This window comes from Micrasema longulum, unplaced genomic scaffold, assembly GCF_059751315.1.
Source record: "Micrasema longulum isolate JH-2025_06_02 unplaced genomic scaffold, ASM5975131v1 h1tg000323l, whole genome shotgun sequence".
NCBI classification, from domain to species: domain Eukaryota; kingdom Metazoa; phylum Arthropoda; class Insecta; order Trichoptera; family Brachycentridae; genus Micrasema; species Micrasema longulum.
Window position 1 is genome coordinate 1,309,388 of NW_028277527.1, and position 20,254 is coordinate 1,329,641.

General features: G+C 32.2%; 1 protein-coding gene across 2 annotated transcripts in view; it reads left to right on the plus strand.

Annotated features, from left to right (window-relative positions):
* The window catches only part of LOC148282486 (activating transcription factor of chaperone-like), a 70,338-nt gene that overhangs the window by 16,658 nt on the left and 33,426 nt on the right, over positions 1-20,254 (plus strand). The window contains exons 1-2 of one of the 2 annotated variants that reach the window (XM_088225026.1): positions 1,471-1,735; positions 2,978-3,256. In XM_088225026.1, coding sequence (XP_088081152.1) covers positions 1,693-1,735; positions 2,978-3,256 — 322 coding nt within the window. In that variant the 5' untranslated portion in view covers positions 1,471-1,692. Of the gene's footprint in view, positions 1-1,470; positions 1,736-2,977; positions 3,257-20,254 lie in introns of those variants that run through there. The other variant, XM_088225025.1, reaches the window with a different exon arrangement.

Below are 20,254 nucleotides of genomic sequence, written 5' to 3' on the forward strand. Positions count from 1 at the left end.
CCACTGTCTCCCAGCTAACCTCCAAATATAACCCCAAATATGAAGGACAATTGCTGACCTCACTCTATTGCACAGAGTGATATGAACCATAATATATTGCCCAAAATTACTGTTCCCGATAAACTTTTGTGTACCCACAAGGACCACCAGACTCCAACACATGTTCCAGTGTGAGTTCAATAGGTCCAACTTTACCCACCATTCTCCCCTCCCCTAGTGAGCATCCACAGAACAGCTAATAATTATGCTGAGCTTTTGGACTTGCTCCACACCATTCCTGCTGCTATCAAATAAGCTCCTATCCTTCGAATGGCCATCCCCCCAATTCTCCCCTATTTAATGTGTTTCTCCATTTATCTTCACTTTATTTCCTTTTTCTTTTTAAAAAAATTAATTACATGTTAAGTGTAATAGTTGTGAGCTTATTTTTGTCATTTTCTATGATATTTTATATGTACTTTTAACTGTATATTGTAAGAGCCCCCTGGGCGTTTATTAAATAAATAAATAAAATCATCTGATTATTTTATTGATGGACGTTCTTGGGGCCTCGTATTCCTTGATCTTAACTTGAGACAAACGCCTACTTGTATTTGATAAAAATAAATATATTTATTTTACAATATTTTGAATTTGTCCAAATGTTAGTAGACAAAAGACTGGATTTCACCCCCTAGGGAGTCATTTTAGAGAGTGGAATATCGAAGTCTAGGCATTTACAGGGCTTATGACCTGTCATTGGCTAGTTTAAGTGGCCACGTAACTTTCGATCATTATAGATTATGACTAGTTGTCCACCTGTTTGTTTATGTTATGTACAATATACACATGACTTGCTTTTATATTCATGTCCCGATGACTTCAGTAAATCGCCAAAAGCAATCTATCACCGTGTAAGTAAATTTGACCACTTTACAGGAGAGAGATAAAAACATTTATTTCAAAGATGTGTTGAGAACAATTATGGTTGCATTTTGTTGTTAACATTTAAATCATACTTATTTTGTTTGTTTTTACAAGCAACGTTTAATATATTTACCGCCAAAAGGCATAACTGAATGACTTGGCGGCGATATTACATATGCGGTAAAGGATTTCAACCGATGAAATATTTTGATTTATTTCATCAAAGTTCTACAACTGTCATTATTTCATTCCAATCTAACCACCGACTTAATAAACATTATTTTGTAAGTAATCAAAATATTATTTAATTTACGGAAAAAATAGCCCAATATGCTATACACTAAATCAATTGCTCGACTTTGGTATTAGCTGATTTATTTTCTTTAATGTTTTTCTTACTGTTTGTTGAAAGCATTGTGCATAAACAAAATCATGAAATTGGACAACAAAGTGTTAGACGTTGATAAACACCCTTTCTTGTTTTGGAAGTGTGCTAGGTCAATAGTTGCTACTCGCGTCATGCATGCGGGAGGTTTGTTTCCTTCGGAATACGTAACAGCCGATTCAGTGATAATATTTTCAACTCGCCTAACGGTTGTGTTGTTCCCTCCCCGAAATCACACAACAAGAGTTACTATCAATAAGCAAACTTTATCCAATCAACTTTTATGGCACCATTATTCACAAGACTGATAGTTTAATATATATTTAAATGTGTGATAATTTATAAGGCTGATTTATTTAAATTATATGTATTTTTAATTTGGAAACTTTAATACTTACAAGATGTGCTACCAGTGTCAAGAAATAATGTATAATTTATTACAAAGTAAATGGTTTTTATGATTTAAATTAATGTTTCATCAAATATTATTTTTCTCAATTCAGGTTGTTTTTAAAGTCCCCTTTCATCTTCACCTGACTAAATTATTGTATGGGATATATGTCTTTTCAATGGTTTCTAATGTAATTGACAGGTGGCCATTTACACATTATCCTTCATATTATTATTACTATGGATAATTTCTAAGCACCATTTTTGTGAAAATCACAATAAGTTAGCAGCTACACAGCGCTCGGATGGTTGGGATTTTACTTCATCATTCCCAATTATGATGGAATTACTAACAAATATGTGCTAGATTATTTATTAATCGAGAAGATGTGGCTAATATGTTTTCGGTTACCAGGCAGCGGGTGCCTACCCCTCGGACATCTGTAGTCACTTTCATCTTGTGAACAATAATGTAATAAGTGAAAACAGTGCTTTATTTATTTAGTTGTTTATTGTGAACATTTGACTAACTTACTACTCTGCTCAATGTATATTAAAAAAAATATATATATTGGTATGTTCATTCATAAAATTTGTAAATAAGGTCTGGATTTCTAACCGCCTATGCGCTCTGTAGCTGCAGGATGTGTAATCCAGCTAACATTTGTAAAAGATTTTGAAAAAAATAATTAGTAACACCAAAATTCAATTTTTAAATAATGGAAATGGGGGCTAGGTTTGATACCGTCCATGTGCTCTGTATTAACTAACTTAACTCCTATCTGTTATTAAATTATATTATAATTGGAAACAGGGACACTAGAATCCCAACCGTCCGTGCGCTATGTAGCTGCAAGACATATTGGGACATTTATTGTACAGCACCCTTGAGGTGATTTTCACATCCACAATATTTTTTTTGACCATTGACTTAACAATGCGTAATAGTTATACAGTTGACTATTCATTATTGATATCCCCTACTTTTTTTTACGCACGTAAGTACGCTGCAAGTAAATACTTACGCCGAGGCAAATAATATATTATGATAGTGAATAATATTTTTATGATTTTTTTGTATTTTGATTACTTATATTTAAGAAAAAAATAAAGGAACCGTAAATAAACAATTTAAGTTTTTTTAAATCCCGAATTGATTTTTATTAAAAGAAACATTGTTCTTCTATTGTGTATTTTTTTTTTACACGGTATTATGTGGAATGTATCCCTCGTATATAAAACTTTCTTTTCCAGTGTATTAATAAAATTAACTTACAATTATAATTTTTTTTACAGATATATACACATCTCTACCCCTGTCCCTGATTCAACAAGACAAAGAGTACCCCAGTCAGCTGCAGGATGAGCTTTACTCCTTCGCTCAGTCCCAGAGCACGGCGCTGGACTTCTCCTTCCACTACGAGTCCCGGAGCGTTCCCAGCGTGAAGCAGGAGGAGGAGTCGGACATCAGTCCCCCCGACTCCCCTCGCCAGGAGTGGGCCGTGTCCTCGAGCCGATCCTCGAGGGCGCAGCTCGCCTCCAAACTGCTGAACGAACTCGAACAGTGCAAAGAAGGTAGGGAGATACGTACTTCAGTAACATTTAATCAATAATCGGGTTGTGGTTCTATAGTAGTGTTCGGACTCACCGATTAGATGTTTGTAGGCTTATGAGAGCCTTAATAGATTGGCATTAATAATACATAATACGACGGATTAACTTAACCTAAACATTCTTAGAATCCATTTAAGTGTATATTTCATTTATTTCATTTATTTTATTCAGATATTTAGAACATTACAGAAAAAAGACCCAATTCATTCTAAATACAATAATATATCACAAATTACAGTAGATAGTTATGTTGTTAAAATAATATAACAAAATGTAAAAAGAAAAATTAAAAGTTAGAAAGTGCATTCCTAAGGGAAGGGCCACTGTCGTGAAATATGTCGGCATCCGAGGCGATGCGATTAAGTAGCAAGATTGCTCTACCGACCGGCATAACCATTGGCAGGTTGGTTCTGCATCCCGGTAGGTAAAACAATCGATGCTGTCTTTGTCGAAGATAGTTATTAGGTACGAACAGACCTACATCCATCAGAATTTCTGAGTTATGTATGCGACCACCGATCACCTGAAAAAAGTGAACACCCAAATGAACGTCCCTCCTCCTCCATAATGACTGATAGCCTAGCATCCCCAGTAAAAAGTCGGTTGGGAAGAGCCAAGGATAATCTCCACACTCTTTTAGGTACATTGGGTATATTGGGTATAGTCATGGCATGACCTAGGCAGTCATGGAGAGTGTGTCATCTCAAGTCAGGAGTGATAACACCGCTTGCTTCTTGAATTTTTGCTTTTGAACCTTTGCTGTAAAAACACATTGTCAGTACTGTTTGGTGAGATTTTGTTAACTGTACTGAGGATCCTCGGCAGAGGGGAAAAGAATCCGACTTTGGTTCCTAATTTTCCCACAGCGAAGACAGCATTGGTACGTAAGTTACGGTGAGGTAAATTAAAACGGTAAATCTGACCAAGGATATCATTAAAATCATTAGATCAGCCAAAACCTTTCTGAACTCTGAACTGAAAACGCGAAAGTGTTCTAGATGATCATAATAGTTCATTACAAGAGCATGTAATCCATTTCTAAATATTTACAATTTAAAAAAATATGTTGAACCGATTCAATCCGCATAATATGAATATTATAATAAGAAAGCCAAATTATAGAATTCAATTCAAGCAAGCTATAAATAAATGTAAATACAAAAAATGTATGACAAATGAATATTCATGGCTTAAAAGGTATTTTTCTGTGTCCATGTGAATGAAGAATACAGTTTTGTGTGTGTGAAATAGAGCCAAAATTCTGAATGAGTGTTTTCAACTCGATATCTGCTCTCAGGTGAAAATCCTGCATAAGGATATCGAGTGGAGATAAATCGTCCTCGTGAAATGATTGGCGCGTTTGCCTACCATTCTTGAGGTCCCGGGTTCGATCTCTGACAGGGTGGATGTGAAATATTGATTTTATTGACTCTAAACTGCAGTATTTACCACTAAACAAGGCGGAATTATCTCTGCTCAGCATCCTTTTTACAGAATTTTTACCTGGAAGTAACTATCCATCGAGTTGAAAACACTCATTCTATTATTACCTACCTATTAATATTTCTTCATCCGCACTGAGATATATGTTCTTTACACACTCTAGAGCAGCAGATCTGTGCATTATGTTTGTAAATATATCGGTAGTCAGATGGCAGAAGGGACGATCTGTATTTTTGTCTATGTTTTAGTTTTCCAAAGTTTTAGTTAATATTTCAGTAAATACACGCCGATTTTTTTTTTTAAATCAGCGTCATTTAGAATGGTAATTTATTATTGAAAAGCAACACTAAAATATTTTAATTTGTGGATTAAAGTCTTGAAATTGAGACGTATTTCAGCTCTCCTGAACATTTTTGAGAATTACAGATGGTCCCTTCTGCCATCTGACTACTGATATATTGCAAACATTATTGACAGAATCAAAATAGGAGTTCTGTGTTGGTTTGAACGTGTAGAGCAAATGGACGGCGATAGAATGGCTAAAAAGTTTTTTTTTTTGTGTATGTGGATGCAATGAAAGAGGGAAGACCGAGAAAGACATAGCACGATCAAATCCAACAAATACTTGAAGATGGACCTGTCAAAAGTCGTAATAGTCGGCTTGCATGCATGGAAAGATGTATGAATGTAGAGGAAGAAAGGCAGAGTGATACGGTGTTCTAACGGCGTGATGGTTTGTTTATTTCCCAACATGTTTGTTTTATTGATTGAAATTTTTTAAAGGAATTTGCATGAGGAATGTTGACCCCGACTTAGTTAAAAAGTTCTCTGTAATATTCTATGTCACCATCAGAGACATCTATACATTTTTTTTCAACTATATTTCAAAACTGTAATAAATTGGTTTGAATTTTTGCTAACACTACTTTTTTCTTTTTTTAAAACTACCTAATGATGTTATTGGCTTGTTTATCATGTTTTAGTAAAATAAGTATACTTTGAAATATTTTTTTTATCACTGTATGTAATTAATACATATATAAAAATTTTGACATCAACTAAATAACGCCGCATAATTCATTATCTGTGAAACGGTTTATCTTTGACCCGAGGTAGTCTATATTCCCCGAGTTTGAGATAATAACAGGTTCAACATATGGATTTGCCATCTTGTTTTAAGTATCAGTTTTATGGCTCCTTAATGAATGCTAATTTATTTTCTTATTTTTTGTTCACAATATAATCACCATATTTTTTATCGAATCTGTTACCAGGTGAAAAAGTAGCGGTGGACAACTACGACTTCAGCCAGTTTTTGTATGCACTCGGTCATAGAGTCCGTAATAAATGTTTTTACGGATTGATGTGTTTTGTTGGTCAATTCAAATGGATTATAGCCGTTTGCAATTGATTCAAATCAGTTGTCATTTTAATTTATTTCGAATTTGAAAAAATACAAACCTTAATCGTGTCCTGTATTAATAATAAACAAACTCTCTCAATCTTCTCAAAATGGCTTTGGAAAATAATTCTATAGTTCTTGAAGTCTACTTGAGATTCCGCACTATGCAATATTGCATTTTAAATCATACTTACAATGAGGAAATTCAGTGGTTTTAATAAAAAATAAATTATATTTGTTGATAGACTATTAAACTAAGCCAAAAAAAGTTTTGAATTTCTAAAATCAAGTTCTTTTCTGCTTCTTCTCAGTCAGTTCTGCCATTGGTCCCTCAACTTACCATAAACCGGAAATCTTTCACAACTTTCCTATCGTTGGTTGATTCATATGAACTAGTGACGTCGTTTAAAGTAGTTCATTTTAGTTCAATTATTTTTTTTAAACCTTTTCAAGAAACTTCGCTGTACAATGTAATGGTCTAATTTTTACCGCGCTTGAGAAATTATTTTTTACATCAAATTTCCCGTAGGGCTGAACTTCCTCGTTGACTTTTTATATTTATAAATCCCACAAGTCAACGGAAGTATTTTTAATGGGGGTCTACAAAATAAACTATTTACTGATTTCTATGTTGGTATGAAAGCATCTACTTTTTAAAAAAAAGATTTTATAAAAAAGAATGAGCATTATTATTTTATCAAAAGTTTTATATCCTGAGGGGTTTCTGGAAATGAAAATTGCAATTCTACAAACAATTTTTTATTTGACTTTCATCACACGATATTGAATTTTACGATTGAATTTTTTTTTTTTTTAAATATACCAAAATTACTTATTTCATAATTGAAGTATGTAATTTTTTTATGGAATAATCTTTATTTAGTGTATATTTCTATTGACTTAACTAACAGTCGCGAATATGTAAATATTATATCATAAATCAGTAAAAAATATTTTTCTTTCCTGACTTTAATTTGTGTCATTTGTCAAACTAAACTATCAAGCCTAGTCAAAATCTAGCCAGAGCAATTCTCTAATAAACTTGACATAATGTTCACTAATCTTTCAACTGGTTACCGGTTAACTGGTAGCTTTGTTAAATATTCATACTTAACAGAAAAACTCAGACTGAAATGGATATTTATCTCTCCTGAATTTGTATGTTTGACCCGTAGTTTACGATTAACCGTGTGTTGAGAAAACAGGTCTCTGGTTATGAAGGATAACAAGGTGATTACGATAAGTTTTGCTTACTAATGAGTTGACAGAATGATTCTGTTTGGAACTTATTTACTAATTCTGTTGCTACAGACTTTGAAAGTGTCGACCTCGGCTTGTAGTTGATGCCTTAACTCCATGCAATAAACTCAAATTTAGACATGCGAAAAATTCAATTACATATATCCCATTTGAATATTTTCTAATTCAAGCTCTCTCAGCACAGTGCAGTGGTCACATTTTGTTTTCATAGCATAAGGTTACATATTCAATTCTGGTCAGAAAAAAACAACTTTTAAATATCAATAAGAGGATTTTGGTGTCGGGGAATTTTGAGAATAGGTATTTGAGCATTGTTTTTCTGACACTATCACTTTTTCGATACTGTCTTATTCATTAATTACTGTCCCTGATTATCTTTCGTGTACCCACAAGGACCACCAGACTCCAACACATGTTCCAGTGTGAGTACAATAGGACAAACTTCACCCACCATTCTTCCCTGGCACGCATCCACAGAACCGCTAAAAATTATCACCACTCTTGCTGCAATCAAATCAGCTATCCTATCCATCGAATGGCCATCACCTCAATTGTCCTCTTTTTAATGTGTTTCTCTTCTCTACCCATCTTCACTATATTTCCTTTTTCTTTTTTTAGAATTAATTACATGTTTAGTGTTATAGCGATGATTTTATTTATAATGTTATTTTCTATAATGCTTTATGTATTTTTAACTGTATTTTGTAAGAGCCCTCTGGGCGTTTATTAAATAAATAAAAAGACAACTGCACGTCGAACTGAATTTGCCCAACTAAAATCGACATTTTACTGTCCGCTGTTTTACGCACCCCAAAACTGGACGGATTTTTAGTTGTATTTTAAAAGAAAGAGTATCAAAAGGAATTTTTTTGTGTCTGTACCTTTTCCGTTTATCAAAACTATTAATCATATTTTATTTATATAACGTACGTCCGATGAAACTGGGCGTTTTTTTTTGGGTTTTCGGATGGTCCTAGCTCCCATAAGAAATAATTTATGTAATTTTTTTATGTTTTTATAATTTTAAGAAACTATAAAAACAGAAATAATTATCCAGATTTTGAAAGGGAGTTTCGATATGATGAATTAAATAAAATAATTGGTAAAAGAAGTAATTTTAGTGATTTTATGTAAAGTAAATATTGTTTTATTATTCGACATAGAACATCACAAATTTATTACTTCAAATATTTTTATTTAATTTTAATTTTTATTATTTTTTTAATACAAGCAGATGCACAGCTTAAATGTTTATACATGTCATAGACTATTAAAAAAAGGTTTATTTAAAAATAGTACGGCCTGCCATCCACTAACATGTATTCACTTAATTGTAATAAAATGAAGCGACGCGACGGTTTGAACAATATAAAAAAATAAAATCAGAAGGAATTAAAACAATGTATATAAATATAAGTAAATAGGGACAAAACGAGAAGAAAATGGGTACAAAAAAGAAGTGAATGTGGAAGGTGGAGGATGAATAAAGAAAAGTAAGAGTGGAAAATTAAATTTGATTTGATAATGAGATACAAGAAATAATGATCAAAAAAAGACAAAACCTCATTTCTCTATTATTATGAATGAAGCCTGTTATTTCTCTTCTGTACCTATTATATGGAGTATTAAATATATCTAGACTATTAAAAGTATATCAAATATTAATTTTAAAACCAATAATTTTTCTTTCACGTATTTCATGATAAAGTTTACACTGAGAATCAATCGAAAATCTAATTTACTATTTGGTGCAGAGTGAAAAAAAAGGTTGTAAAATATATTTGTACAAAATAAATAGTACTCTTATTTGCCTATATGAAAACAATATTCCACCTTTTTCTTTATATTTGTTTGGGTTTTGTAGTTCCTTTCACTTTTTGTAAATAAAACATTGAACATCAATCAATGTATACTTTTTATAGCCTCATGACTTGTGGCGCTATCTGATTTTAGATTAATTAAAAAAAGCATTTTTGTTATGTTGTTTAAACATATCGACAGCTGAGTTCAGATCTTTAGGAAATAAACAAATTTAGCAAACTCTCAGTTCCATAACCAATCAAATGTTGTATTTTGCATAAATAACTTTATTCATAAAACTATTATGTATGTATTTCAAAAAAATAATTTAAGTAATATACTTTGGTCGGCCATTTTTTAAAACTAGTAACTTGTAGTTATAGCTTTATGGAACTGAGCCATCGATATGCGTTCTCAAAAAAAAAAAATTAAATAATTTAATGACCTTATTTCTATAATTAATGTTTAAAGCTTTGTGGTCAAACATTTCATAGTAAATATTTGTACACAACCATTTACCGACTTTTCTATGTCCACTGGTTTCGAGACGTATCCCTCTCTTCGTCAAGACACTAATTACACACCTTTACCATAATTGTTGCACAAAAATATAAAAACAACCCGCTGATAGGACACATGCTATTATAAGCTAACACCAACGTGCACTGATTATAATAAAAGTTAAATTAAAAAATAAAATATAATATAATCAGTACACGTTGGTGTTAGCTTCTGATAGCATGTGTCCTATTAGCACGTCGGATTTGTGTTTTTGTGCAACTACTGTGGTGAAGATGTATAGTGGAATTTACTTGTTAGTGTAATTAGTGTCCTGGCGAAGAGACGAGTACGCCTCAATAGACGTAGAAAAGTCGGTATTATAGTGGGTAAATTGTACACAAAGTTAAATTTTAAAAATATATGTATTGTATGGAATTTTATTTTTGTAATTTTATAAGACAAAATGGTTCGCTTGTGTAGGCTTTAAATAAAAACAAGGATTTTTTTTACTACTGTATAAACAAAAATGCATCCGGCCTTGGATCAGAAAATTTTGAACAATGTTCGTACAAGACACTTGCTCCGTTTTGTTTGCATAAACCAGTGTTTTCCAGCCTGTGGGTCGCGCCCCCCTAAGGCGAGTCGCAAAGCCTTGCTGGGGGGTCGCGGTCACGAGCAAGGCAAAACTAAAACGCCAGAGTTTAACGTCCAATACAACAATGAAAATACAATGATTTCAGTGAGAAAGCTGTGCATGTTTATTTTTCGACAGTTCGTCGTTTTTCTTGAGGCGCAAATAACGATATGTCGGCCTTGCGGTGTAGTGGTCAGCGCGTTTGTCTGCCATGCAAGAGGTCTCGGGTTCGAGTCCCGGCATGGTTGATATGAAATATTAGTTTAAAAGGGTGGTTTTACACTACACTATTTTATTTTCCCTGGACTGGGACCTGAAGCGCAAGATTTATCATCTTACCCTCATGTAATATAAATTAACACGATACTCTGCGATTGATGTACCTATGCAGTGTCCTATGCACCATTAGGTGCGGAAAGGGAATGAAATTTGAACAAAGTTTTGCTGCCACATCTCGCACTGCGTGTCCGACTGATAATGCCTAGCTAAAATCGACAAAATCGAGGTTTTGTTGTGTCGTTTACCGTATCCCAATACTAAATCGATTTTTTTTTAGAAAGTATTAGAATTAAATTTTCTGTGTTCTCCTTTTCCGTTTTTCAAAATTATTTATCATATTTGTATACCGTACTACCAAAGACGGCAGATAAAACTAGACGCTTTTATGGGATTTTAGATGGTCCCAGCTCACTATCAAAAACGTAAAACGATAGACACACGCCAATGGTAAGATTACCAATGAGGAAAAAAACAGAATCTCAAAACTCATTGTACAAGGGATTGAAGCTGTACAATGAGTTACCTAAACAAATAAAAGAAATAGATAAAATTGAAATATTTAAAATTAATTTGAAAAAATATATAATTGAGAAATTTTGATAAAAAAATTGTAATATTATTAAAAGTTTATATTAGTTCTTAAAATGTTATGAACTAACTTAATAAAGCATAAATAAATAAATGGTGAATATCTATAGTGCGTAAACAATCACTGCTCCATAGTCCTTAAAATGTAACATGATTAGAATGACAGTTGTCAGAAAAAGTGACGACATAACTTTGTAGTAACGTCAAAGGAGTTATTTATATCGACACACGAAAAATCATTTGTATCTGGCGTGTTAATGTACTTTTTTAATACAATGCTTGAAACACAAATCAACATTAATATATAAAATCAGCTTTAAAACTAAAAGAAAACTAAAATAAACCTAATTATTGACGACGTTTTTACAAGGTTACATCATTTTGCAAAAACGTTAGAGATGGGACAAATTGATCAATGTAAATTGATCGAATAAAAAAATAATTAATTTGATGTTGTTCATGAAAAAAGTATAAATGTCTCATTTTTGGTGAATAATTGTGTTAAACACACTATAATAGTTTTGTTTTTGCGTTTTTTATATCAATTTTCGGAAACAGAGTTTCATGATTGCATGAAATAACTGATAAAATCGTTTGATCAGTGATCAGCAATTTCCCATCACTAATGAAATTAGTTTGACAGCTGTCATTCTAATCAAGCTATATTTTAAGGACTATAGTGCCATAATCCGGGGAAGAAATACGGAAAAACGTTTGTATTTAAAAAGTCAGACTGCGCATCCTCTTAAGGTCCTGGGGGATCGCCAATTTTTTTTACTCTCAAAGGCGTCGCGTATTAAAAAAAGTTTGAAAAACACTGGCATAAATAATTGAAACAAGGTTACAGGTGCACAGTGTACTCGTACTGGGAGCGAAACAATACTTAAATATATAACTATTATATAACTATAAATATATAAGTATTTTTTTGTTTACAAAATGCCTGTAACACAATGTTTCTAAACAATACGAACCATTACGCCATTTCCCCGTAGGTAGGGGTAGACAGAGAGGATAGAACGTCACTACTTTGTCTTTGCATACATACCTCGCTTTCTTTACATTCGTGCATCTTCTCATGCACGCTCGTCGATTATTCTGACATGTCAATTTTCAAGCATTTGTTGGATTTGGTCATGCAATGTCTTTTTCGGTCTTCACCGTTTTCTGCATCCATCAACATTCTCATCGTATTTTTTAATCGTTCTTTCGCTGTCCATTCGCTCTACGTGTCTTTCTTGATTTTATCGATAGTGCTTGTTCAGCTTTACAGTTTACGTACTGCACGGATCTCAACATTTGTACACCGCACAATGTTTCATGTTTGCTATTTATATAATTTATGTACATTTAGTACATATCGAGGTTAATGTTAAAATGGTAATAATAAGCTTATTCTAGAAGGCATACTACGAGTACTATGTTTTCCATACATATTCTTGTATAGTTTATTTACTTTTTATTTTTGAATGTACCCAATCTTGTAGTATATTTATGTTAAAATGTGGGTCTTCAGTTCAACCTACGGATCCCTTATTTAAGGAGATATTCGTAAGAAGGAACGTTATCGTCCCGAAACACTTCTATAGCCAAACTACAGTTAAAATATGCGTGGAAAAAGTGAAGAAGGGTGGTCCCATCGAACTGAACACATAATAGTTAATATATTACTCGTATCATTTGAGATCCGAAAATTGAATACATATTTTTACAGCGTGTTTGTGAGTATAATGGTAGTGCCTATTAAGGTTTCTTAAATAGTGGTTTGACCGAATACCGGATATCCGGCAAACCCCTAAGCCGGATATCCGACAAACCCCTAAGCCGGATACCCGGCCCATTGTATAAAATATAAAAAACAATAAAAACTCCAGGTACTCTAATTTCTCTTAGTTAAAAACAAAAGTTTTAATGTCCATAAAATAAAAAAGGGTAAAAATATTTTCATGGTATTCTTAATGATCACTTATCGATTGATGAGTTGCATATCAATATGGTTTATAAGATGATTAATAATATAATAATATTTTTTGGTAGTTTCACCCATTGCGCTTTATTTTTTCACGCAAATATATTTTTATTCTAAAAATAATTTTTGGTAAACATATTTTATTTGCGGTCAAATTCTTTTTCCAGGTTGTATACTGAACACTGACGAACCCTTTCATAAAAAATGTAAAATTTTCAAATAATTAGGGTTACTTCCCTTTTTCCAAACACTGTCGATATCAATTGATCAACTCAGTGGCGTTGATTTCATGAAATTTTCGCATTTAAATAAATATTGGGTATCCGCTAGATATTCGGTATCCGGTCGGATACGTGACAGTTATCGGATATCCGTTTTATATCTAGTTTTTTACCCTAACGTAATACTAGGATAACTTCCAATTTCCGGTTTATTCGTAAAAACGGGACTTTCTGCCTTTACGCATAGATAACAATATATTCTTTAAAATATAGGTACATACAGGTCAAAAGAGTTCAGTTATTTATAAAAAAAAGACATTTGAAAAAAAATTAACCAACAATTCGATTTAAGTTATTATAGTGTAGCAAGTATTTTTAATTGGTAACTTATATTTAAATAAACGTTATTATATCAGTAAACCAACAATTTATAATTACTCAAAAAGTTTAATTAATACTGAAAAAATCTCATTTGCTTTATTTTACCCGGAAATTTTTGTTTTATATTTGTAGGATATTCTGCAAGTGTTCATGTTGAAAATTTAAAGTTCCAAAATGCTTCCATTCCGTTCCAAATTTCCAGCGACTATTTTGAGTATCCATGTGGTGGAATTATGAATCTTCTCTATCCACTTGAGAGCGGTTAATTTGGGGATTTTTTTTTTTAATACGACCACACTTTGCTTCATAGAATGACCACACTGATTATTAAACGTCAGCTGTTTAAAAAATGAAAAAAAAAACTAATGCGGTTTGGTCAATTCAACCTAGTTAAGTGTTTTGAGCCATTCTGAAGGTCGCAATAATTTTCCTAATGAAGTTTTGCATCCCCTAATATATGGCCGCCCTCGGCCCGGACCCACTGGGCCTTAGGGGAAATCCGCCACTGTTTAACCATCACCATAAATAGGTGGTACTTTCAGATGCAGGTGCGAGTAATGAATTATTTTTAGACATTAATTATTTTAGGTAAGTGTTGGCATATTCCTATAAATAATATTTTTATCATTTATTATATCACATTACCCTCAATTACATTTGTCATTGAATTGTTGTACTTTTCAACACAATCAGTTCGTCAATTTCTTCGATAGTGTCTTTGACGTCAGGTATTTCGGGTCCGTAATCGTGATTGGTACCAATTGCAAAATTTGATACAAATAATAATATTTATAAAAATATATTGACAGTAACGGATCAAAACGTATTCAACAATGTTTTGAGTATGCTTGCAGACTGGCTGGATTTCCTCCTTAGGGAGTTATTCATGTTTAAAGTTGTTGCAACAGAGAGGGAAAACATTATTGAGGAGGCACCGAATTTACTCATCGCCATATCGTCGTCCATCTGTGAAAAAGGCGTATCTCGTTTTTTATCGAAATTGAGTTATGAATATTTTAATAAAAATTAAGTTATTTTTATGGAATAAATGGGCATCATGCTATCTTAAAATATTTTAAAAACCAAGCAAAATGCTGTAAGATTCTTTTTTCATTATTTTTATAGACGAAACTTTTCCAAAAAAATTCTTAAAAAGTCGTCTCAAAAATTTAAAAAATCGAGATGCGCCTTTTTGAAAAATGGACGACGATATGTGTGTCTTAGTGATGAGATTTAAGACTTCTTTACTTGTAAAGTGAATGTATCTATATAGGTGAAGAGAATCTCAACCATACTCTCTTCTATAAAAATTACAAGTTTCCTTTCTTTTCTTCCTGAACCATCCAAGCGCCTTTGTCTCCTTACGTCTCTACTGACATGCAAATTCTACCGAATTAATCTAAACGGCCTATCCAAAAACTTTTAACAGAACTTCAAAATACATATTTATTCTTCGTCTGTGGTGTCCATATTTTATAGACGTTGGCATAACGCACAAACGGCGATACGCCATCTATTTTAAAAAGCAAACACTTTTTCCGAATTTATTAAAGCTAACCCTTCAATGACCAACTTTTCTAATTCCAACTAAAAACATATTTTTATGAATGTTTTTTTGTGCAAATATTAGGAAAAATAGTGAAAAAAAAATTGTAAGTTTTAATTTAATAGTTTTGTTTATTTATGTATTATATTTTTGGTTAAACAACAGGCCAGGAGGCCCAATTACAGTTGTGAATTACATCACAGAACACCCAGTCTTGAAAAAAATCACGTTTATTTTTTTTGTGTTCTCACCGGGAATCGAACCCGGAACCTTCCGTGTGTGAGTCAAGCGTCTTGACCACTACACCACGGCGGCCGCCAATGTGAACAATATGCTACATCAGACAAAAAGGTTAAAAAATACAAGAATATAAAGAAAACAAGATAGAACGATTCTTATGAACATCTTTTTAATAATAATGAATGTTGTGGAAACAATTATATTTAAAAATCTTGAAAAAAAAAACAAAGAAATTACCCTTTGAACTTTATCTAAATTACACTTTTGACAGAATACGTGCAACTGACTTTTTGTCTCAAATTTTATCGAAAAATTTTACCCTGGTGGCGACTTTTGAAAGTAAATCATAATAGCTAGTATGTACTCGTTTACAATATAATAAACTAGTCGCCGAGTGATAAACATGTTTGAAATCACTTTTATACGCCGATAATCGGTATGTAGCGGCTCGTCTACATCGGGCATTGTAGGGTTAATAATATAGCTGGCTTGTTCTCTCGACATTGCGTATGTCGACCGAAAACACGTGTAGTTTTCTGTTTATTTCAATTGGTTGTATAATACGATCAGCACTTGTAAGATAAAAATGATATCCATTTCACCCTGTCCAAAACCTTGCACTTTGTTGTAGATAAGTATGATAACTTTGGTTTATGTATCTACTGGGTTGTGATTAGCGGCCTTCATTTTTTATCTTGTTTATTCAATTCTAAAATTAATGAATACGATTAAAACTTTCTGACAGAATTATTTTACTGTTTCCAAGCTGATAAAATAACCCCCCACTTTCGTTTTTATCATTTTTGTGTTTTTGCTCAAGTGATATAGAAAATGTTATAATTTCTCGTTTTGATAGAAAAAAAACGCCTTTGAAAATGTATTTCTGGTGTACTTGTTTTGTTTTTAATAGGTTATGTAAAAAAAAATTCAATTAATTTTCGACAGGTGATTAAAATAAATAAAATATTTATCTGGCTAAAATATATTATTTAGAAACGTCAATTAAACTTTTCGTTCTAAACTGTTTCCAATGCATATTTTATATTAGCAGGGATTTAGAGCTTCTAAAATAAATTATTTATTTATTTAAAACTTCAGGTACAAAAAATAAGTACTTTGGCAAACTTATTGCTTAAATCAATATTTTCCAGCCAACCGAAAAACAGGTCAAAATAAGAGATTGGTCAAAATTTTGTACTAAAAAAACATAAATACACAGGGTGACTGGAACTGAACCCGCCATAGCAAATTCGCATATAGAGGAGGTCATTTGCTAATTATTGGACCTTACTTTCCTTAGCTAAAATTTCATAGTTTGGGAGATATGTAAATTTTTATTGAGATTTTTCCAAAATTTGACCTTCGAGCATTCAGAACTTTTTTTTCTCATTATTTTAGTATTTTTTTTATTATTTGTTGGCAGTCGTAAACATTAGTGATTAAAATTCGTCGGAACTTCTCTCAAACTAGGGTTAAAAAATAAGATATTACGCTTTTAAAAAAAAGGCGACGAACTAGATAATTAACATAGAGAAGAATAAATAATGCTGCTTATTTCTGTTCCTTATATTTTTTTATTCCTTTGTAAAAATTTCTTTTAATTGTAATGTTTATAATGGACTTTGTCCGTAAATAAATAAATAAAATAAATAAAATAAAATAAAATTATTGAAACACCGTAGTTTTTTTTCATTTCAGGTTGAATTTTATCGTAAAGTTTTTTTTAAAAAATAGTAATATCTTATTTTTTGAAGTTCCGACGTATTTTAATCACAAATGTTTATGACTACCAACAAATAATAAAAAATTCTAAAATAATATAAAAATTGAACAATTTTGGAAAAATCTCTATAAAGTATAAAAATTTACATATCTCCCAAACTATGAAACTTAAGCTAGAGAAAGTAGGATCCAATAACTAGCCAACGACCTCCTCTATGTGCGAATTTGCTATGGCGGGTTCAGTTCTAGTCATCCTGTATATGAAAAAATTCATACATATGTTAAAATGAAATATTAAAAAAAACCTAATTAATTAAAAATAACAACTGTTTTTTCAATTGGGAGATAAAGTTTGCACGTATAAACATTAATAAAATTAAAAAATAAATATTTATTCGTGTTAAATAATGAGGAAAATGTGGGATCAGATAATGCGTTTGGAAGGAGAGAGAAAGAGGAACCAAGGAAAGAAAAAGGGATAAAAAAAATACTTTTGAAAAAAAAAGCAGCAAAAACTCAAGGAGTTCAGGATTCTGGGAATGTATAATAAAGTTTCAGGCGTTTCCTGAAGGTTGCTAGAGAAAATGCATTTTTTATATGATGGCAGCTCATACCAAAGTCTAGCGGCTTAGACGGAAAATGAATAGCTGAAAAATTATGTGTAATTATAGTAATTAATGTAATTATAGTTATTTTTAACCGCAATTCCTTTTGTCCATTTCGGTATTTTTCTGAACATAAACAATAAATTTTCATAAAATAAATACATCTTTGTTTTTAACCACTTTTTTTTCCTACCGAACGGTTTCAAAGCCATACAAGCTTCTTTGTAATGAATTCTATCCTATTTTATTTTATCAATGTTTACGTTATATTACATATGGAGCTAATAAGTCAAGTCTTTTTGTCTTGTAAGGATGGGAAGCCTAATGTGAGGTAGATACGATATTTAAAACTAGACAAGAAAGGACTAAAGGAAATATTTTTTTTTCTTATTATGAGTCGCTTTTTTAATTTCTAAGGTTTCCAAGTTGTCTAATTGTAATATTTTATTTTAAACATGAAGAACTTTTGATCTAATAATATTTTCAAATGGAATTAGGTTACAATTTATGCCAATAACATTCTAGCGCAGAGGAATGTTGTAGCGTTCGTAGGCACATATTTATACAAAGACAAGCCCGAGAGTAGTACCTATTACTTCGCACTCAATTCAAATAATTCATTACACGGGGATTTTATTATTACCCAGGGGTCCGCAACTTTGTTTATGCACGTCTATTTTCCCATTGAACGCCTGTACGTATAAAACATAATTATTTAGTTCATGTGTAAAAAATGCACTAAAACATAAAATTATTTTTTTTCTTTGGATGATCCGTATTTTCTGATCTATAGAAATCGGTAGTATAACAGACGTCAGCACGTCCTCAGAATTATTATGTGGTGCGAACCATGCGAAGGAACACTACAGGGGTGGGTACTTACTTACTCGCAAAGATTTGCTTTAGACCAAATGAAACTTAGCAGAAACCAGGCGAGGGTTATCACTAGAGCCCTTACAGGGCATTGCAGACTGAATCACCAGAGTAAACCTTTCTGAATCCTCTAAAGTCTGTTCATTTTTACAAGAATTTCCAAATAAACAAACCAGCCGTGTGATATCCGACGGTGAATAGCCTATTTCACTTAACCTAAACGGCACGCTAAATTTATAGTGGATTGAAATTTATTCGATTCGTTTGCAGCTATTTAAATTTGAAAATATTTATGTTTTTTTTTATAAAACTCCATAGTTAATGATTTTAGTAAAAATATCAATAAAAACGCCTCGGTTAATACATTTTATAATAACTGGAAATCAAGTTGGGGTAAATTAGGGTTCGAACCTCGGACCTATGATCCGCGAGTCCGCAACACTAGCCACGGGACCACAACCCGATTAAAATAATTGAGTCAAAGTTAAAAAAAGAGATTTTAACAATAATTTTATCAAAATCATTATTTAAATTTAGCGAGTACTCTCAGGTAAAAATCTTGCAAAAAGACTGGAGATTAGTCGGTCTCATGTTGTACTGGTTATTGGGTTTGCCAGGCATTAAATAAATAAATAATTGTAAAACAATAAATATCGATCCACCCTATTGTATTTTATCATGCCGTGTAGATTTTTGCCGTGGTGTGAAATGGGCCAATCATGCGATATCGCGCAGCGGGCTCGTGGTTTGCACGTGGACAGCGGTCCAGTCTCCGTGAGTACAGCAGATGTAGGTTCTGCAGTGCAGATGATGTCACACCCATACACATTCTATGCAAATGTGATGCTTTGGATCACAAAAGAAGCCGCATCTTCGGGGCACCACTGGTTAAACCTGAAGATGTCAGAGCGCTCGCGCCCTACCTAATAGTCCGATGCTTTAAAGACCTAACATAAAACACGAGAACACCCGCCCTCCACTAGACTAGTAGTACTCCAGTAGCTGACAGGGGCTCGTCATAATAGATCTTCACCGGTCTAAGTGATGTCAGGAGCTTATTTAGCATTGACCCCCATTTTTCAGAATAATAAAATGCGGTGAACTTATTTGAACACACTGAAATTTTTACCTGAAATTTTTTCATGCATTTGTAATAAGTAAAATAGTATTTTAGTTTGATCCACTTTTAATAAAATTTGAATAAAATTATAATGCATTTTCATCGAGAAATGTTGGAAAGTTTTGGTTTATGAACTTGATAAGAACCTTTCCTACAGAGAATATTTTTTTTTCATAAAAAAAATAATGTTTGGAATCCGTTTACGATCTTCAGTTTGTTGTTGAAGTAAAATGTGCCTTTGAAGATTTTAATCACTTTCTTTGTGATTTTCCATGTTAAATAGTTTATTTAGTTTGTGTAAAATCTATTTATTTGAGTACTTTTACATACACGTAGGTCAAATGATTAAATATTTATTTTGTATGAAGAACTGTT